Below are 19,634 nucleotides of genomic sequence, written 5' to 3'. Positions count from 1 at the left end.
TTTTCACTTTTGTTATCACTAAACCACGTATAACTCGTAGAACTAGACATATATTAATCCTAAAATTGTTGGGTGCTTATAAAAATATGGGTTAGGTACGTTTTTTTAAGTCCCTTTGACATGAAATCAAAATTCATCCTTATACGAAACTTTTGATATATTTTGGTTCTCAAACTTTAAAAAATAAATGGATATATGTAACATCTCATTTAATTATTAAACGAAATTAAAAGAAATGTCACGCAAAAAAGTATAGTAGCGAAGTCTTGGGGTCCTTAACACAACCATACAACCTGGGCACACCACGATGCCAACAGAAACTAGATACAATTCTAACAAAAGAGAATATAGTAGAAATGCATAGAGCGATACATGGGCCATAGCCCTAAAGAAAAACATGAAGGAAAGAAATATAAGATCCAGCCCCGATGGCTAAGCAGCGGAATCGCCATTTCCTTGTTGACCGCGGGAACCTCGCCCATCTGCTCCCATCAATTAAATTGATGATCATCGCAAGGAAGAACAACCACATACAATACAACCATACAACAAAATGGGTAAGCTAGAGCCAACAACATATTCATCATACAATCAAATATATTTTCATCTTCCCATATCCATATAACAACCAAGCATGTTATGACTCTTCATTCAATACACTACGACTCGACTCGACTCATCCGGATACGTATAACTTAGTCGGATTCAGCGGATGCCCGCACTTGTGGTGGATACCTCTGCTCATCCCCAAGCTGCTCACCCCCGAGCTATGTGTTACAAGTGTTACGATGGATCAATTTTCCCTCACCACAAGGTTAGCCCTTAATGAATTTTAGGCCTCCTACTACTCTCACCACAGGAGTCAGTCCGCTCTAAGTGAGACTAACTGGCTTCTTAGAGTGTCAGGATACAACCTTAACTTGAATCTTTACCTAGTTATACAGATGGGGCACCCCCATGGGCACCCACTAACAGGGGCCATGGGATTACGTCCCGACCACTGAAGCGCAATCCCTAAGGTCTCACCTAGAGACCCCCAAGGAATTTACACGCTGACACAAACCAACATTCATAAATCAGAAGTAAAAGAACATTAAATCATATTTACAATTCCATACCAACCCCTGAGATTAATTCCTCACACGTATCACATTTCGAATCCATACCTCTGATCATCACCACCCCATGAGTCTAGGGCCTCATCTCATATCAATACCATGTTCCTTTAGTTTCAAACCACACATTCATTTCACATGCCAAGTTTCCATAACATCCATCATTCATCATTTATGAATCATGTCACGCATACATAGCAATCCATCATATATATATATATATATATATATATATATATATATATATATATATATATATATATATATATATATATATACATACATACATCTCGACATACAAGCATACCCAAACAATTACCACTCATCCAAAGGCAACAAAGCAGCCAAACCACACGTTGTCTCGCCCAGCCCCTCGCTCAAGCGGAAGGGCCTCGCTTAGGCGAGACAGTTTTGCTCAGACGAGTCCCCCTCCGCCTAGGCGAGGGCTCGAAACAGGAACTAGGAACCACTGCGGGATCTCGCTTAGGCGAGACCCCTCTCGCTTGGGCGAGTGGTTCGCTCGCTAAAAATGACGAGCAGGTCGCCTGGGCGACTTTTCGCGAAAACATTTTGGGCGAGCCTCTGCCAGACTCGCCTAGGCGAATCCGGCTCGCCTGGGCGAGATTACCAGTTCTCGCCCTGGTTTCTCCTGCAACAGATGCACATTCCGATCCAAACAACCATACAGGGTATTCCACGCACCAAAAACAATGATTTCGCCATACAATATCAAGCAAACTCAAGAATAGACCAAAAATCAACTTAAACCCGAAACCCTAACTTCCCGTACCTGGAAAAGGGCTAAGAGCGGGGTGCGTCTCCAATAGCGGAACGCGAAACTCCAAAGGCAGATTACTGAGCTGCGGGACAAATGTGGAAGAGTATACGTAAGCCTACGACGAACCCCTACTGGAAGTACAAACATAAAAGCGGAAGGAAACAAGACCTGAGGTGTAGAGCACTTATATGAGGCTAGGAAACGTAACTGAGCTCACTGGTTCAAGGTTAGGAGTAAACCCTAGCAGAGGAAAAACAGCAGCCGCTCTAAGGATTGTGAAAGTTCTGTGTTACCAAAATGAGCACAAGGTTAGGGTTGGTAGGTTAGGTCTGACCCTTCCTCTTTGGGCCAGCCTTTAGGCCCATAAGATTGGGGCAGCCCTTAAAATAAAAGGGACAAAAAAAAACGGGCCTTACAATATAGATCTTCTAATATAATTACTTAAAAAAATTTTAACGTTTTAAATGCGTTTTTCAATAAACATTTAATGAAAATCATGTCAAAAGGTATAATAACTTAAATACCAGTATGTAAGTAGATTAAAATAATTGTATTGGTTCATTGTTAAAGTTTATGAATAAAAAATATATTAAATTTCAAATAAAGATGAACTTCAATTTGCGTTGAAGTTTAAGAACTAAAAGAATAGCTAACTCTTACTTAAAATGTATCAATCAACTTACATTTTTTTAATCAATACAACTTAGAAAAATATTTATTGCAGACAAAAATCAAACATCGATTGAATTGAGAAAAATAAACATGACAAAAGATTAGATGATTTATCATGATTTTTACTTACTTGCTTACTGGTTATTAATAGCTAATGTTGCCATCTTAGAGTTATATAGGTTTGACCTCTCTTTGTTGCATATTCCAAATAGAGTTGAGAGAAGATCCAACAGAGAATTTTGTTAATAAGTTGCCAATACCATATCCTCCATTGCTTCCAAAACAAGAGTGGACCAAAAATCATTCCATGGCCAAAAATCAGTCCCAGTTCCACACTAAGAAAATTCCAATCAACGGTAGAAACTAAGGTTTGATGTTGTTGTAACACCCCTGGCTGTCTGCCATCGAATTCATCAGTCAATGGAGGACCGTAGAGGCCATCATTGCCTTGAAAGGAAGAAGCTGGAAATGACTGAAGTTGGGTACCTGTTGGTATCTTTCCCACCAAATGATTCGAAGAGAGGTTCAGGAATGATAGGAAAGATAAACTTGCAAGCTCTGTGGGAATATTTCCTTCCAGTGAGTTATTTGATAAATCTAGGGACTCAAGCTCCTTCAGATTTATAATTGACGGTGAAATTTTGCCAGAAAAAGCATTGTTTGACAAGTTCAGTGCATAGAGTTCCTTAAAGTCAAATAGCTGTTTTGGTATTTCTCCTTCAAAATGGTTGGATGAGAAGTCGATCGAAGTGAAAACACTTAAAATCTTAACCAGATCCCACTGTTGCCCTTTCATTGTAACTGTCACTGAATCATAATAATATATTTTGCTCCATTTTCTCCCAAGTCTATAAAAATCATAATGGATACGTTTTACCGTGTATGCTGGTTGGTTTTCATCAGACACCGTTGCTTCCCACCTTGTGAACACGGTTTGAGGTAGCTTGCCACTGAAATTGTTAATGGCTAGATCAACTATTTGAAGAACGGGCCATGTGGCATTGGTGTTTGGACATCCAATGTGACCATATAAATTATTTTCTCGCAAGACTAAGACCAGGAGTGTGGATATGTCCTTCAGCAAGCACGGAAAAACATCCCTGATCTTGTTTTGTCCAAGGTCCAATACTTGTAATGATGTGCAATTAGAAAGGGATTTCGGAATCTTTCCATCTAATTTATTTTGATGGAGATCCAGAGTCATTAGAGAACAATCACTTGAAATCTTACCTGGGACAGGACCCATGAGATTGTTCTTTCTAAGATTTAATACCTCAAGATTCCCACCGGTTTCCAATAAACACGAGGGAATTGTTCCAGAAATATTGTTATGGGAAAGATCAAGTAGACTAAGAAATGAAGCATTGCAGAGGGAAGCAGGGATACTGCCTCTGAAAGTATTTCTTGAGAAATCCAAATACTCCACCACATCTGTAGGAATAAAAGGTATTTTCCCCTGAAGTTCATTATCGTGAAGATCAAGAATATTCAAATTGAAAGAAAAATTACGCAAAGGTCCTTCCGAATAAGTCAACAAATTATGAGAAATATCAAGCTCCGCAAGAGGCAGTTTCCAAATCCAGTTGGGTATTATTCCATGGATGTGGTTATCTGAAAGATCTAGATAGTTTATTTCCGAGTGATTTCTCAAGAAACCAGGAAAACTTTTCAAGTTGCAGGATACCAACTGTAGATCTTCTATGCTGGGAAAGTAAGATGTGTCATCATTAGTAACATTCCCCTCGACTGATAAATTGTTATATGAAAGATCTAATAGAGCTAAATTTCTGAACTCCGAAGGTTTATTTAGATGCATTGTCCCATTTAACTTGTTAGAAGAAAGTACGAGGAGAACGAGTCCACTTAGTTGGTATATGGATGTTGGAAAAGGCCCCGATATATTATTGCTACTCAAATCGAGGTTGGTTAATTTGGAAGAAGACACATTTGTGAATTCGTCTAGTTGACAAAATCGATTATTCGAAAGCATAATTGTTTTCAGCTGTGGGAGTTTAAAAAGGGATGAAGGAATGCTTCCACTAATCGAGTTAAAACATAGGTAAATGCTAACAAGATTGTTTAGTCCTTCAAAGTAAGAAGATGGAATTGAACCACTCAAACCATTATAAGAAAGGTCTAACACCGTAAGCTTATTGGCCATATTAAATGATGGTATTTGACCTGTGAAGTTGTTATATGACAAGACCAGGAAAGTGAGTTCTGTGAGGTTTGACAATGAATTGGGAATTGTTCCGTTAAATTGACAATAAGAAAAATCCAAATGAGATAAGTTCCTCATGTTACCAATAGAGCGTGGAAATGCTCCAGAGAACCTTGTGTTACTTACTATTAAAGTGTGAAGAGATCCTAGTGGGAAGTCTGGAAAAAAGCCTTGGAGATTGTGGTTCCAGGCTACGTCAACAGCTAACAATGTTCCAATGTTGAAGATCTTCTGCGGAAATGTTCCTGTCAACTGGCAATCAAAAAGATTTAAGATGGTAAGAAATTTAAAATCGGCAAATGTTTCTGGCACTGCAGATGATAAATTGTTCCCTTCAAGAAGAATCACAGATAGACTTTCATGTCTTGACAGAGAAGGATCCAGGGGTCCTGAAAGATCGCAGTCTGACATGCGAACTTCTTGCAGGTCATGCAGTGACATCAAAACGCTGGACCATTCATGTCCACCAGCTGATATTGTTACACCATCCAAATACAGTTGCCTAATACTTGTGAGGTTCTGGACAACCTTTCGTAGATCTGGGTTCTCAAGCTTCAGCCCAAAATTAGGAAAACAAGAGAGATCAAGAGTAATCAACCTTATCATCTGAGAAATCTCTATTGGAATCTGACCCACAAAGCCCGCATATGACAGATTCAGATAGGTCAAATTTTCCATCCTTTTGAATGCAGACGGAATGACAGAGTGTAAATTATTATCAGCCAAATTCAATATCCGGAGATGTTGAAGACTGAAAAGGCTGCTTGAATCGTCAATACCACCAGTGATTGATTCTCTACTGAGGTCAAGAGCAGTAACATGTCCCTTCTTGTCACAAGATACCCCTATCCAGCCGCAGCAATCATTAGTTAGATTCCAAGATTTCAGTTTGGTGCTCCTTTCAAAGGTGAAAGTGAGGTTGTTCTTGAGTTGGAGCAACAATGACCTCTGATCATCATGACAAAGACCAGAAACCACAAACAGGTTGTTAGAGAGGCACAGCCAAAACAATGACATCACCACGAGTGCTGAGACTAACTCGGTTCTCATTGTAGATTGTAATTATGATAATTGTAGAAAACTGAAATACAAATAGTTGTTCCCATTTCCAAAAACATATTTGTTATGTTTAAAAGCTCGCAACTTCTTCCATGGGAAAGTCTTTAGTCAATGATGACACTTTCACTAGGAACCCACCATCGCACTCTTTAGAAACGTCCCAGTTGCGGGTCTAGCTTCACTCCATTCAATTAGTTCCGCATATCTATTTTATTAATTTGAATTAATACATAATATATGCATGGGATTTTAAAAATTATAAAATATTTATTTTATAAATTTGAATTCATAAATAATATAGTTATAATTTAATATAAATATTTTATTTTATAAAATTAAATAATAATATTTTGATTGTTTAGAGAAATATATTTAAATTATATATATATATATAATAAAATATATTATATATAATTATTTTAAATAATATATTTTATTGAGTTAATCAAAATTAAGAATTTAAATTTAATTTTAAATGAAATAAGAAATGTATAAAAATGTAAATAATAAATTCTATGATAAAAGAAAGGGTGAATGATACAGAAATTAAGTGTAAAAGTAAATTCTGTAAAAATACAAAAGTTATATCATACAAATGAGTAATAGATGATATAAAATTATTAATGATAGAACATGTAAACAAAATGTAAAGACTAAATTGTAGAAGAATACAAATAGACAATTAAAAAAATGTAAATAGCAAATCTAAAACCATAAATAGTAAATCATTCAAAAAAAATAATAATAAATTTTGTAAAAATATAAAAAGTGGACGTCTGATGGACTCATATAGTGCAATCATCATGTTTTAGTACAAAATCATATTTTAAATTGTTGTTTAATTTTTGTTTCTTTGAAATGACAAAGTATAAATAAAATAAATATGTTTGAAATATAATTACATCGAATAAATTATAAAGGATGAATGTTTTTTTCTTATTCATTTACATCTTTGTTATTACTAATTAAACATATACATTACAACTATTTTGACATCTTCATGAATTCTATTTACTACATTTTGAATTTCATTTGATATATGAAGAAATTAAATTTTATTTAACATGATTGTTCTTGTTTTTTCTTTTCGGAAAATACATTAAATAAAGAAAATCAATAAAAAATAATCGGTGGAATTAGGATTTAAGATTTTGTTTAATTAACAATTCCAAAACTATGTATTTTAGAATATTCTTAATATTAATAGGTTTTCGTTTATTTTAATTGTAAAATCTGATTTTGTGTTATTTTTGTACTACTTGTTTCACCGCATCTAACTTCTCTTGATGGAATATGCATTTATTCCTTTTGCAAAGGATAATCACAATAAATAAAATATCATTGTTATGAAATAAATAAAGTTAATAATAGAGAAGAATAAAAGTAACAATAGAGAATCAGATAATAGAGAACAATTTTTTTTGTTGTGTTTTATTATTGACAGGAAGATTCCTATTTATAGATACAACATGGTAATTCATAAACGATGCAAATCAAATAGTTAATACAAATATTTACATAAAGAGTAATGAATAATATGAGTATCAATCATATCAATCATACGAGTAACTGTATCAAATCAATGGACGACCATTAATTCATAACATTTCCCCTTTGAGTGTCCATTGATAAGATAATATTGTGCCTCGTTGAAACCTTATTAAGAAAAACCCTTTAGGATAAAAACCTAGTGAAGGAAAAAAAGTACAACATTATACATAATATTGTTCTTTATATCTTCTATTTTCCCCCTCATATAAACTTACATCATTAAGATGACAGAGTCCAATCTTATGAACCAATTGCTCAAAAATTCTCCTTAGCAAAGGCAAAGACTTTGTAAATAAATCTAGTAGATTTTCGCATAAACGAATCTTTTGAATCTCTACATCATCCTTTCAATTGAATAATGTACTATTGTCTTCATATATGATTGTTGATTTCATTCTTCTCAAGGATAGACCACAAGTTTGTCGCACATGTTGAATTATAGACCTTAATTATATAAGCCTCTTGATGTATAAATACACCTTTGTTTAAATACTCAATTTGCAATCTCAAACAAAAATTTTGCCTTTTCAAGATCCTTCCTCTCAAATTCTTTATTTAAGCAATCAATTGCCTTTGTGAGCTCATTTGGAGTTCCAACGATGTTTATGTCATCTACATAAACAATAATTATGGCAAACTCATTTTTGGATCTTTTCATATAAATACAAGAACAAATAGGACCCTTTTTATATCCTTCTTTTAATAGTTATACCACACACGTCTTGATTGCTTTAATCAATAAAACGGTTTGTTCAATTTTCATAACATTCATCGATGAAACATCCCGTCAAGATATTACGGATTTAATTAAATAAAATAGATAAAATAATAATTACATCACCATTAATAAAACTTCATTTCCCATAAAGCGCGAGAAATTTAAAACTTTATTACCTCCAAATAAAAATTCAAAAATCCATAGTCTATAAAACTGAAAATGATATTAAGACCTCTTATAAGAGTTTACAAGATATTTCAAATCAAAATAAAATAAAATTTCCAAGCTTTCCCCCACTCCGCGACTAAGCCTTACCAGCTCCACCTACAATATCATCTGCTCACGTGTACCGCATACACGATCATCGCCAAATACAAGCAGATAGGGTGAACTAAAAAGATAACGCATGATTATATATAAATCAATCATATATATAGAATAAAATACATCAAAAGAAACAACAAATCCTTTCTTTTATCCCGCATGGCCACATCCATGTATTATATCATTCGCATCAAAGGAACCTCATCCTTTTCTTCCACATGGCCACAACCATGTAATATCCATGCACATTAAGGAACTTGTTCCCTTCCTACCACATGGCCACAACCATGTAATACCAATGCACATCAAGGAAACCCATTCCATTCCTTCCACATGGCCACCACCATGCTAGCAGTGTTCTACATCTTCTAGTGAGTATCTCAAGGCGCCTTGCTGCCACACCTATCGGCCACAACCGATAGAGCACGTGCGAAAACCATGCTACAGATCACACACCGTAACGCCAGGTGGAGTTCCCAAATACAAACATAGTCTGTAACGTCCCAAGACTACCAAACTCATCAACAAATCACTGAGGAGGACAATCCATCTGGACCCATCCGTACTGGCCACAACCAGCACACTCACACCGGCAACACTCGCCAACCCGAGCCACAACTCAAGAGTTCCTCGTGTTCATCCGCTATCCCGAGCCACAACTCAAGGGAAGTCATTCCGAGCCACAACCCATAGAATGCCACATGCTTAACCCTTATCCTGAGCCACAACTCAAGGATACATTCCGGATCACAACCCATGGAACACCAGCAAACCCACCTATGAGATATCCTAGAAGCCTGATAGTACACACCTCCCAATTCCACCACCAATCAGTTTATTACCACAGAATCGTACGCATTTAAACACATAATCCAACCATCCTTTGCTAATCTTCAAGCCTTTGCCTAAGTGCTCCAGTCCATCTCGCTTAAGCTAGGTTACCTCGCCTAAGCGAGCACCACGCACAGAACCAACCTCGAACTCTCGCTTAGGCGAGTTACACTCGCTTGGGCGAGATCACATTTCGCCCAAGAATCAAATCTCTCGCTTGGGCTGTGAGTTAAGCCAACATTAGAACATTCTTCCAATTCTCACCGAGGCGAGAAACTCTCGCCTGAGCGAGACACTCTTTCGCTAAAAAATGGGATCTCCGCCTAAGTGGGATGCCCAAGCCAAATCACCCAATCCTCTCGAGTTCTCGCTTAGGCGAGACTCACTCGGCTAAGCGAGATGACCTTTCGCCCAACCCAAAAATCCTCCGCCTGAGCGATAGCCTCAAGCCAAAAAGGGGTACGAGTCCCTCCATATCTCGTCTAGGCGAGCCTGGCTCGCTTGAGCGAGACATGCAGACTCTGGTACTGTTTCACGCACACAAACAACAACATACTCAAGTTCACACTCCAATTCATGCCAAATAATCCAGAATAATGCACCAAACATGTACACATAATTCAGACCCAAAATACTTCCCAAAATTCAAGTTTAAAACATAAGTTGCGCTTTCAGTACCCAAACCCTCATTATTTCCATACAATTGCATAAAAAGTTTGATCAAATGGCACCAGAACAACCAGTACAACATCCCATCAGTTTAAGCACAAAAATTTAGTTACACACACAACACAATCATGCAAAACAATATAATTAAACCAGGATTTCGAGTTCAGCTCCCCTAACCTGAAAATCCCTTGCTTAACTTCTGGAATTGGGAAATTCCTTTGATCACCAAGGGCTTGCCTTATCACCACTTCAATTACCCCTCTCTAATTCCCTCAAAATTCTCTATTTTACCTTGGATTCGTGCACCTCATAGAGGTCTATGAAAATAGCCTCTTAAAACCCTCTCAAATTTTGCCTTTTAAAGGCCCTAATGCTAGGTTAATGCAAAAAAATGAAATTGGGTTTTATGATGGAGTTAATTGCTATTCAAGTCCATTATTAGGTTTTTTTTCAGCCCCTCTTGGCTGCCCCTTTTGTTAGGGTTTTCTATACCCTTTCATATTCAAGCCACAATCAATTATTAGCAAAAAGAGAGTAAAATTTAGGTTCACCAAGGTTTGAACCCATGACCAATCTTATCATCAAATCAATGCGCAACCACTCCACCAAATCTTGTTTCTTGACAATTCACATAATTGTAAAACTATGTTATCACCCAACATGATCATACATATTATTAAAAAGTAATAAAAATCAAACAACACAAAAATAGTATACATAGGACTCGAACCCAAGTCCCTTCACACAATCAAAGTACTCTTAACCACTGGAGCTAATACTTTTCCACATCACACCAATCAATATTTAATGCCATAAAGGCTCTCACTACCCGCATTTATAAATTAATTAATTATTTAACTAATTAATTTTCACGGGGTCTTACCATCGCTATATTCAATATTCAATGATCATTGGTTATTGATCCTCATTGTCTTTCATAACATTCATCGCTATATTATATGTAAAAGTTTTGACAATGTTGACTTCATTTTTCTTCCATATTATATGATTCATGACATACTTTATTCAGATCTCCTCATTTTGAACAATTTTAGGTACCTGAGGTTCTTCTAGAACTGAATCATTAATTATGTCAAATGAATCTTTTGGGATTTCCACCTTTTCGATTATGTCATCTTGCATTTTAGCTCCCTTTCTCATTCAAGAGTTTTTATCTTTGGAACTAATAGGCCTACCACGCTTTAGGCGTGTTATGAATTAATATCAATTATCTTTGGAGCATTAGCAACTGATATTAATTACCCTTTGAACTAATTTTGTAAATGAATTATCCTTTGAACTTCTAATTCACATTCTTTTGTATGAGGATCAAGACGAGGTAATGATAATTCATTCCAACCAATATCTTTTTCCAATTGTTTTCTTTCTCCCCTTAATGTTGGAAAAACTTATTCATGAAAGTGATAGTCAAAAAGTCGAACTGTGAATAAGTTTCCTATTGGAGGTTCAAGATATTTTATTATTGAGAGAGAATGATATCCAATGTAACGTCCTGATTTAGTAGAATAATTCTAATAAATAAAACGTCGCATGTTTATAGTATAAAAAAAATATAGAGCACCGACGAAAAGTATAAGAAACAACCTTTAGAGTTATTCATAGTATACTGAAAGGAATATCCAAAGGCACAACAAGAATGCCTCGAACATGAATTAAAGAAACAATTTGGCAAAAGAATTACTCACAAAGCAAGAAACTACCTCTAGGCATCAATGCCTTAAAAGATGCTCAAAAGAGCCATAACTAACATCCCTAAACTGGACAATAGCATCACCCTCATCTGAACGATCTCTAGGAATGTCCACATATGCTCATATTAAACATTAGGTGATCATCGCAAAAAAGAAAATCCAAACAGAGAACAAACAACAAATAAAAAGGTGAGCTAGAGATAAAAGTAATTTTCATCATACATATAAACAAGCATATTTTAAACAGGTATTTCAGTAAGCACACAAGGCATGCAATGGCAAACAATGCAATGTTGGTATCGCGTAGTGGAATGACTAGCGTTTGGACAAAACCCAATATGAGGGTGAATTAGGTTCTAATAAAAATTGTGCTTTTAAAATTTTCCCTTTTAATATCAAAGATCAATTAAAATTATTTCCTTTATTTTAATAAACACAGTAAAATAAAGAGAGTAGAGAAGAGAAAATTGCACAAAGTATTTATATTGGTTCGGAACAAAAGACCCTACGTCAAAAACGAGATTAACTCAATCACTAAAATAAACCAAACTTACAATTAATGATAAGAAAGATTAGGGTTTAGAAAACACCTTTCTTTAATCACACAAGAGATGAAGACACCTCCCTTTAAATCCACAAGGGATGAAAACACCTTCCTTGAATCACACAAGGAATGAACACGTCCTTTGAATCATATAAAGGATGATCGACTTCTCCTAGCAACAACAACAACACTCAATCACTCAAGATCTCACTTGATGAAAGTTATCGCTCTACCCACACTAGATTTTTCAATGCCTTGCCACAGAGAGTTCTTAAGTACTCAGACTTCTCTAACTTCAGTATTTTGAAATGAAATCCTACCACTTTATTTGTAGAAGCATATTTAGAAATTAGGTTAAGAATATGAAAAGTTAAGTCACAACTGCCATAGATAATCGATTATCATAAGTGATAATCAATTATAACAGAAACATTTGTAAAAATATTTTTCTCGCTGTGATAATATATTATCAGTCAGGATAATCTATTATCAGCAGGTGATAATCGATTATCAACAGATGCTTTTCTCAAAAATCAGTTTTAACTAAGATAATCGATTATCACTAAGAATAATCGATTATTCCAGTGAGTTTTGCAAATAAATAAAATTCTCTTGGTGCTCTACTAGGTTTTTTCATTTGACTCTTGACATACTAACTTAACTATTTTAAATAACATACACATATTATAAGACCTAAATAACTAAACCCTTAAGTCTTCAATGTATCTCTTGAATCGAAGCATTCTTTTAAGTCTTCAACATTTTTCCATGCATCTTTATCAAGTCTTCCATACTTCCTCATAAGTCATCATAATCATCATCAAAACTTCTTATTGGAGGAAGATGTCTGTCTTCTTCTTTTTGTCAACAATCTCCCCCTTTTTGATGATGATCAAAAATTGTTGAAGACTTGTGATGTGTCTTGTTCTTAATAAACAACTTAAGAGAAAAAAGTAGTTAATCCAAATAAAAGATAATTAATTTTTCTCTCCTTTTTAAAACATAAGGTATTACAAGATATCAATAAACACATATCTTCTCCTTAAATAGGTACCACTTATCACAAGATAATAACACAAAAATATCTCCACCTTTTTTATCATAATAAAAAATGAATTCTTTAGACAAATCCCTCTAAATCAAATAACTTAAGTCCCTCTTAAAAAAATTGTTTAAGATATAAAACTCCTCCTACATGTAATATTTCCCCTTTTGGATAAACACAAACATTTCAAGAACAAATACTTCCCTTTAATCAAAGACTCCCCCTAAATGAAAGAGAGACTCTAAAGATGAAAAAAAATATGGGTTTAAAGACGGAAATGTTATATTAACAAAATGAACTCCAACGTACTAATTTGCATTTATGAAGTACCTAATTGTTGCTCATGGTCTAAGTTTTCTAAAAGCTCACTTAAATAGTAAAGAATTTGAAAATATGTGTTCTATTATGCAAGATAATCGATTATCAGCTTAAGATAATCGATTATTGTTTCATACCCACGAACAAAATTTCCAGATTTGCTGATCGATTATCACAGCGGAGTTTTTCGGAAAACACTGAAATCAATGAATTTTACCACTTTAGACAAATATAATATTCCCAAACCCATCTAAGATCATAAATCTTACTAGGATACCAAAATTTTGGTGAATATATTAGCTCTTGAACATCAAACAGACTTTCTTGATTTTGAAATAACCTGCGAGACAAAAAATAATAACATCTTGGTCCCCAATAAACTTATCTGGGTCCTTTGAGGTTAGAGACATGTTACTTTATAGTAGGAATCGAAGCACATCTTCCATTAGGGACATCAAAATGTTTGATTCTACATTTATTTGAAGTGTGCCCCTTTTGCATACAACAAAAACATGTTACACAATTCATATTCCTAGAATAAGGCTTACCTTTTTCGAACCATGCCCTATGGGCTCTTTTATTCTTATTCTTAGGAGCTTGCTTGTTGTTACTTAAATTATTTTTCTTAAAATTAGGCTTTTTAACACTTTTATTTTCTAATGCATCTTCAAGTTGTTTTTCTAGCATATTTAAATCAAACATATAGCTTTTACAAGATGCACATTCAATAATTTCAGTCTCTTTATTTTCTAAAATTGAAATTTTATTTTTCAAGACTTCTTATTCCTTAAGAGACTTTTCAAACTTACTTTGTAACTCCTTAAAATCAAATTTTAATTTCTTGTGAGCAGTATCTAATTTACTAGATTTAAAGAGTAATTATTGAAATGCATCATATAGAGCATCATAATCATTTTCATCATAAGAGCTTACCTCACTGTCAGAAGAGTCATGGTAAACAATCAAACACATATTTGCTTCCTCATCAGATTCACTAGAGTTGGATGAGCTTGAAGAAGAGCTTGAAGAAGAACTTGAATCGTTATCCTCCCACTTCTTTTTCTTGAAAACCTTTTTTCCCTTGTTCTCTTTACCTTTTTTAGCATTTGGGCAGTCCGCTTTTACATGGCCTATTTCACCACATCCATAGCAATTGAAATTTGAAACAAAGTTTTGGTTTTCATTTTTATATCTTTTGTAATGACCTTTGCCTTTGCTCTTCATAAACTTTATGAACTTCTTTATCATTAGGCTTATATTCTCATCATCAGAGTCATCATCTTCTTTGGGGCTTTTGCTTTTGATGATCTCAGATTTGAAAGCTATGTTCCTTTTCCTTCCTTGGTCCTCTTCTTCATTTAAATGCCCAAGTTCAAGTTCATGCTCTCTTAACTTACCAAAAAGAGACGCCATGGACATTCTTGCAAGATTTTGAGATCCAGTGATTGTCGTAACCTTTGGCTGCCATGTTCTGTTCAAATATTTCAAAATTTTAATATTTAATTCATCAATATAAAATTTTATACCTAACCTAGAAAGATGATTGACAATGTGCGTAAAATGCTTTTGCACATCATAGATGGTTTTGCCTTATTGCATTCAGAACATCTCATATTCTTGAATTAATGAGTTCTTCCTTATAGGCTTAACATCATCTGTTCCTTCATGAGTTACTCGTAAAATATCCCACATTTCTTAGGCACTTGTACAAACTGAAATCCTATAAAACTCATCAAAGGTTAAAGTAGATGAAATTATATTTCTAGCCCTAACATCATATTGAGCCCTTCTATTTTCTTCTACATTCCATTGGGAAAAGGGCTTAGGTTCCTGCAAATTATTAACAGTAATAGTAGGAACAAGAGGACCATTTAAAATAGCATCCCAGATACCTCTATCAATAGACTCCACAAAGATTTGCATCTTGACTTTCCAGAAAGGATAATTTTCATCAGTAAAAACCATCAGCAAAAGTTTGGTTTTGTCCAACCATTTTCGAAAATTTTGAAAAACTATCAAAGCAAGCTTTGATACCAATTGTTGGTATCATGCAATGTAATGATTAAAGTTTGGACAAAAATCAAGAGGAGCGTGAATTGAGTTCTTAATAAAAAATGTGCTTTTAAAATTTTCACTTTTAATATCAAAGATCAATTAAAATTATTTCCTTTATTTTAAATAACACAATAAAATAAAGAGAGTAGAGAAGAGAAAATTGCACAAAGTATTTATATTGGTTCGGATCAAAAGACCCTACATCTAGTTGTTAATCTCTAAAAAACGAGATTAACCCAATCACTAAAATAAACCAAACTTATAATTAATGATAAGAAAGATTAAGGTTTAGAAAACACCTTTCTTTAATCACATAAGAGATGAAGACACCTCCCTTGTGATGTGACCCCAACAAGCCCAAGCTCAAGTGCATCAACAAGCCCAAGCCCATATCAAGGCCCAATCACTAGAAGCATGATGAGAAAGATTCACATGGGCCTCTCACAAGATGATCAAGTCAATCATGGGCTTTTTACATTATTTACATGGGCTAAAGAAATCTCTAAAATATGAGATGATGCATGAAGGAAGTAGTCTAGATTTAAATTGGGCCATTGTTTAGGCTTTGCTTTCAATAAAAGCTAGAACACTTGTTGGGATCATTTGGGCCGAGCCCAATGTGCTACCATTGGCCGAGAATTACTAGAGTGGCTCTCCTTTTGGATGCAAGCAAAGCATGAACTAAGCAAGGAGCATGTGATGGAAGCATGGTGCGTGTGACTTGAGCAAGGAGAGTGTGATATGCCACTTGGCACCATCTAGACTCATCTACTACATCACATGGTCTATAATCAAGCTTCTTCTCCAAGCTACATTTGCATTTCATCTTTGTTGCATTTTCTTTTCATTTGGTCGGCCATGTGCCTATAAATAGAGCCACTCAAGTCTTGTAATGGTTACTCTTGAATTGCTAATAGATGCTAGTGTTTGAGATCACTCCACACTTCTATTAATTTGAGAGCACACATGGCTAACCTTCTCCTTCATCTCCTCTAGCCACCTTCCATACCATAGCTCCACTTCTACTCTTCATCTTCACCAAATTCTCCATTTCCGAGAGCAACCTTTCTCTAATTCTCCAAATTCTGCTGCACTTTATCTTCTCCTCAACATTCTCCATGGATTTCCTCCCTCTCCTACTCCAAGGACGTCCATCACCTTGAAATCCACAAGGGATGAAAACACCTTTCTTGAATCACACAAGGAATGAACACCTCCTTTGAATCACACAAAGGATGATCGGCTTCTCCTAGCAATAGCAACAACACTCAATCACTCAAGATCCCACTTGATGACGTTATCGCTCTACCCACACTAGGTTTTTCAAAGTCTTCCCATAGAGAGTTCTCAAGTACTCAGACTTCTCTAACTTTTATATTTTGAAATGAAAGCCTACCACTTTATTTATAGAAGCGTATTTTGAAATTAGGTTAAGAATATGAAAAGTTAAGTGACAATTGCCATAGATAATCGATAATCATAAGTGATAATCGATTATCACTGAAACTTTTGTAAAAATATTTTTCTCGCTGTGATAATCTATTATCAGTCAGGATAATCTATTATCAGTAGGTGATAATCGATTATTAGTAGAGGCTTTTCTCAAAAATTAGTTTTAACTAAGATAATCGATTATCACTAAGAATAATCGATTATTCCAATAAGTTTTGCAAATAAATAAAATTCTCTTGGTGCTCTACTACTTGGGTTTTGTCTTTTGATTCTTGACATACTAATTTAACTATTTTAAATAACTTACACATATTACGAGACCTACATAACTAAACCCTTAATTCTTCAATGTATCTCTTCAATCGAAGCATTCTTTTAAGTCTTTAACATTTTTCCATGCATCATTATCAAGTCTTCCATACTTCTTCATAAGTCATCATCATCATCAAAACTCCTTATTGGAGGAAGATGTCCATCTTCTTCTTTTTGTCAACATGCAATATCCTTTGACTCAATTATCTAGATAAATATAAAGTGATTGAATTCACTGGATGCCTGCACTTGTGGTGGCCTGGTCGCTTGAGCTAAGGCTTTTAGCCTAAGCGAGAATAGTGCAATTTTGCGTTTATTGTTTGTAGCCTTGATGCGGACTTGGATCAGAAGATGTTGTGCCATGAGCGAGTAGGTTCATGGATGATGGTGATCACGTGATGATATGAGCAGGGAGGTTCATATTCAGTTACTCTCATGTGGGGATACGAGCGAGGTAGGTTCGTATGTTCTATGCTCACATTTGAGAGATGCTACGTGCAGGGAGGTACGTAGCTTGTGGATCACGTGTGTTGGACTACGGGTGGGTAGGTCCGTAGGGAATGACTACGAGCCGGGAGGTTCGTAGAGGTGGGACCACAAGCCGGCATGTTTGTTTGAGCATCATAAATCCTGAATCCAAGGCTAACTATTTGTGTGTTGTGAGGTTGAAAAGCCTTGGGGATTAAGCTCTTGGCCAAGAACTAACTCGGGTGAATTAGATGGGTGTATTGTTTTTATCCTGTTATATTATATGTTAGTTTTATTTATAAGCTCACCCTTTCTATTTGTGTTTGACGATGATCATGTGATTCGTTACACGGGAGCAGATGATAATACATGTGATGCTGGTGATGCATAGAGACGGAGAGAGGGCTAGCTTGGGGCTCTTGAGATAGGGATTTTTTTATATTCTTTTATTTTGTTGGATTTTGAAAACTTGTAATAAGACTTCTATTTATTTATATTTGAATTATGGTGTTTGAAAAATAATTTTAAATTTTCCCACGTTTGGGAATAATAAGAGTTTGTCGTTTGATCTTCTTTTCTTATTTATTTATTTTAATAAAGTAATTTCTAGTTGGGATGTTTCACCTAGTAGAGCTTCTTGTTTCAGCACTATGAGGGGGAAGAGGAACTATTTTCGGAAAAAGGAGACAAAATGAGTGGGTAAGTTGTTGGAAGGGGTCTTGGAGGTACCAAGTGGGCTGACCCCAAGCCCTCTAATAAGGTCAAGCCCAAATCTTATTAGAACATAAAAAAGGACTTAGACATATCTAACATATAATTGTCTCCGAGGACCCATTATAGTCCCTTTTGGTGGGAAAACATATACACCACACCCAAAAATTGTTACATGAGAATATTAGGTCATTGACCAAAAACCAATTGTATAATAGAGTATTTGTGATAACTTGTTGGTTTGATGCTAATCAATAATGCAAAATGCAAAACTGCATATCCCCAAGCAGCCATTAGAAGATTAACTCTCATAAGTAATGGTCTTGCAACCAATTTTAGACATTTTAGTAACGATTCCACAAGTCTATTTTGAGTATGAACATGTGCTACTAGATGCTCAAATTCAATTCCAATTGATATACAATACTCATGAAAAGCATGAGATGTAATTTCACCAATATTATCAAAATAAATTTTCTTAGTCGAATAATCTGATAAGTGAGTTCTTAATAGTACTAATAACTTTGCAAGTACTTGTTTACAAGTTTATAATAAAAAATATGTGACCATCTAGTTGATGCATCAATTAAAACCATGAAATGTATACATGATCAACATGGTGGGTGTATTGATGCATCAATTAATACCTTGTATTCGTTCTGAAAATGAGATTGACTCATTTCTATTTTTTCTAGTTATGGTCTTATCATCAACTTTTTTGAACGTATAGTACATGAGAACTCATTGGTCTAAAGAAGTTTCTTGACTCTTAAGTGGGTTTCCATAGGAGTTTTTCAACCTTTTTTTCTACATCATAATAGATTCAAGAAGACCCAACTAATCATACCAAATAACGAATTCATTTTGATTCGTAAACTTTTGGTTTACCATGACATGCATTTTGATTGTACTAATATACGTGTAGTACAAATCATCCAACTGATCATGCCAAACATGGCATTCATTTTGATTCGTAAACTTCTAGTTTACCATGACATGATTTTCAATAGTACTAATATATGTGTAGTACAAAACATAAGAGAATGTTGATAATTTCTGTAATACACTTTTTTTTCAAC

General features: G+C 34.9%; 1 protein-coding gene across 2 annotated transcripts; it reads right to left on the bottom strand.

Annotated features, from left to right (window-relative positions):
* Window positions 1-253: 253 nt before the first annotated feature.
* LOC114166554 (receptor-like protein 6) lies at window positions 254-5,913 on the bottom strand. 2 transcript variants are annotated; one of them, XR_014985243.1, is made up of 3 exons: window positions 2,062-5,913; window positions 1,906-1,975; window positions 254-482 (listed from the first exon to the last, which is right to left on the bottom strand). XR_014985243.1 is itself a non-coding variant. In XM_028051302.2 (2 exons), the coding sequence occupies exon 1, from the start codon at window positions 5,834-5,836 to the stop codon at window positions 2,717-2,719; it is 3,120 nt and encodes a 1,039-aa protein (XP_027907103.2). In that variant the 5' UTR covers window positions 5,837-5,912; the 3' UTR covers window positions 254-482; window positions 2,696-2,716. The 2 variants fall into 2 exon arrangements, 1 of the variants encoding a protein (XP_027907103.2); XM_028051302.2 differs by lacking the exon at window positions 1,906-1,975 and having other exon boundaries at window positions 2,696-5,912.
* Window positions 5,914-19,634: the final 13,721 nt, after the last annotated feature.

This window comes from Vigna unguiculata, chromosome 10 (assembly GCF_037176805.1).
Source record: "Vigna unguiculata cultivar grain cowpea cultivar isolate G323 ecotype 2 chromosome 10, ASM3717680v1, whole genome shotgun sequence".
In the NCBI taxonomy this organism is placed as follows: domain Eukaryota; kingdom Viridiplantae; phylum Streptophyta; class Magnoliopsida; order Fabales; family Fabaceae; genus Vigna; species Vigna unguiculata.
The sequence above is the reverse complement of the archived record's forward strand: the minus strand, read 5'-3'. Positions and strand labels throughout refer to the sequence as shown.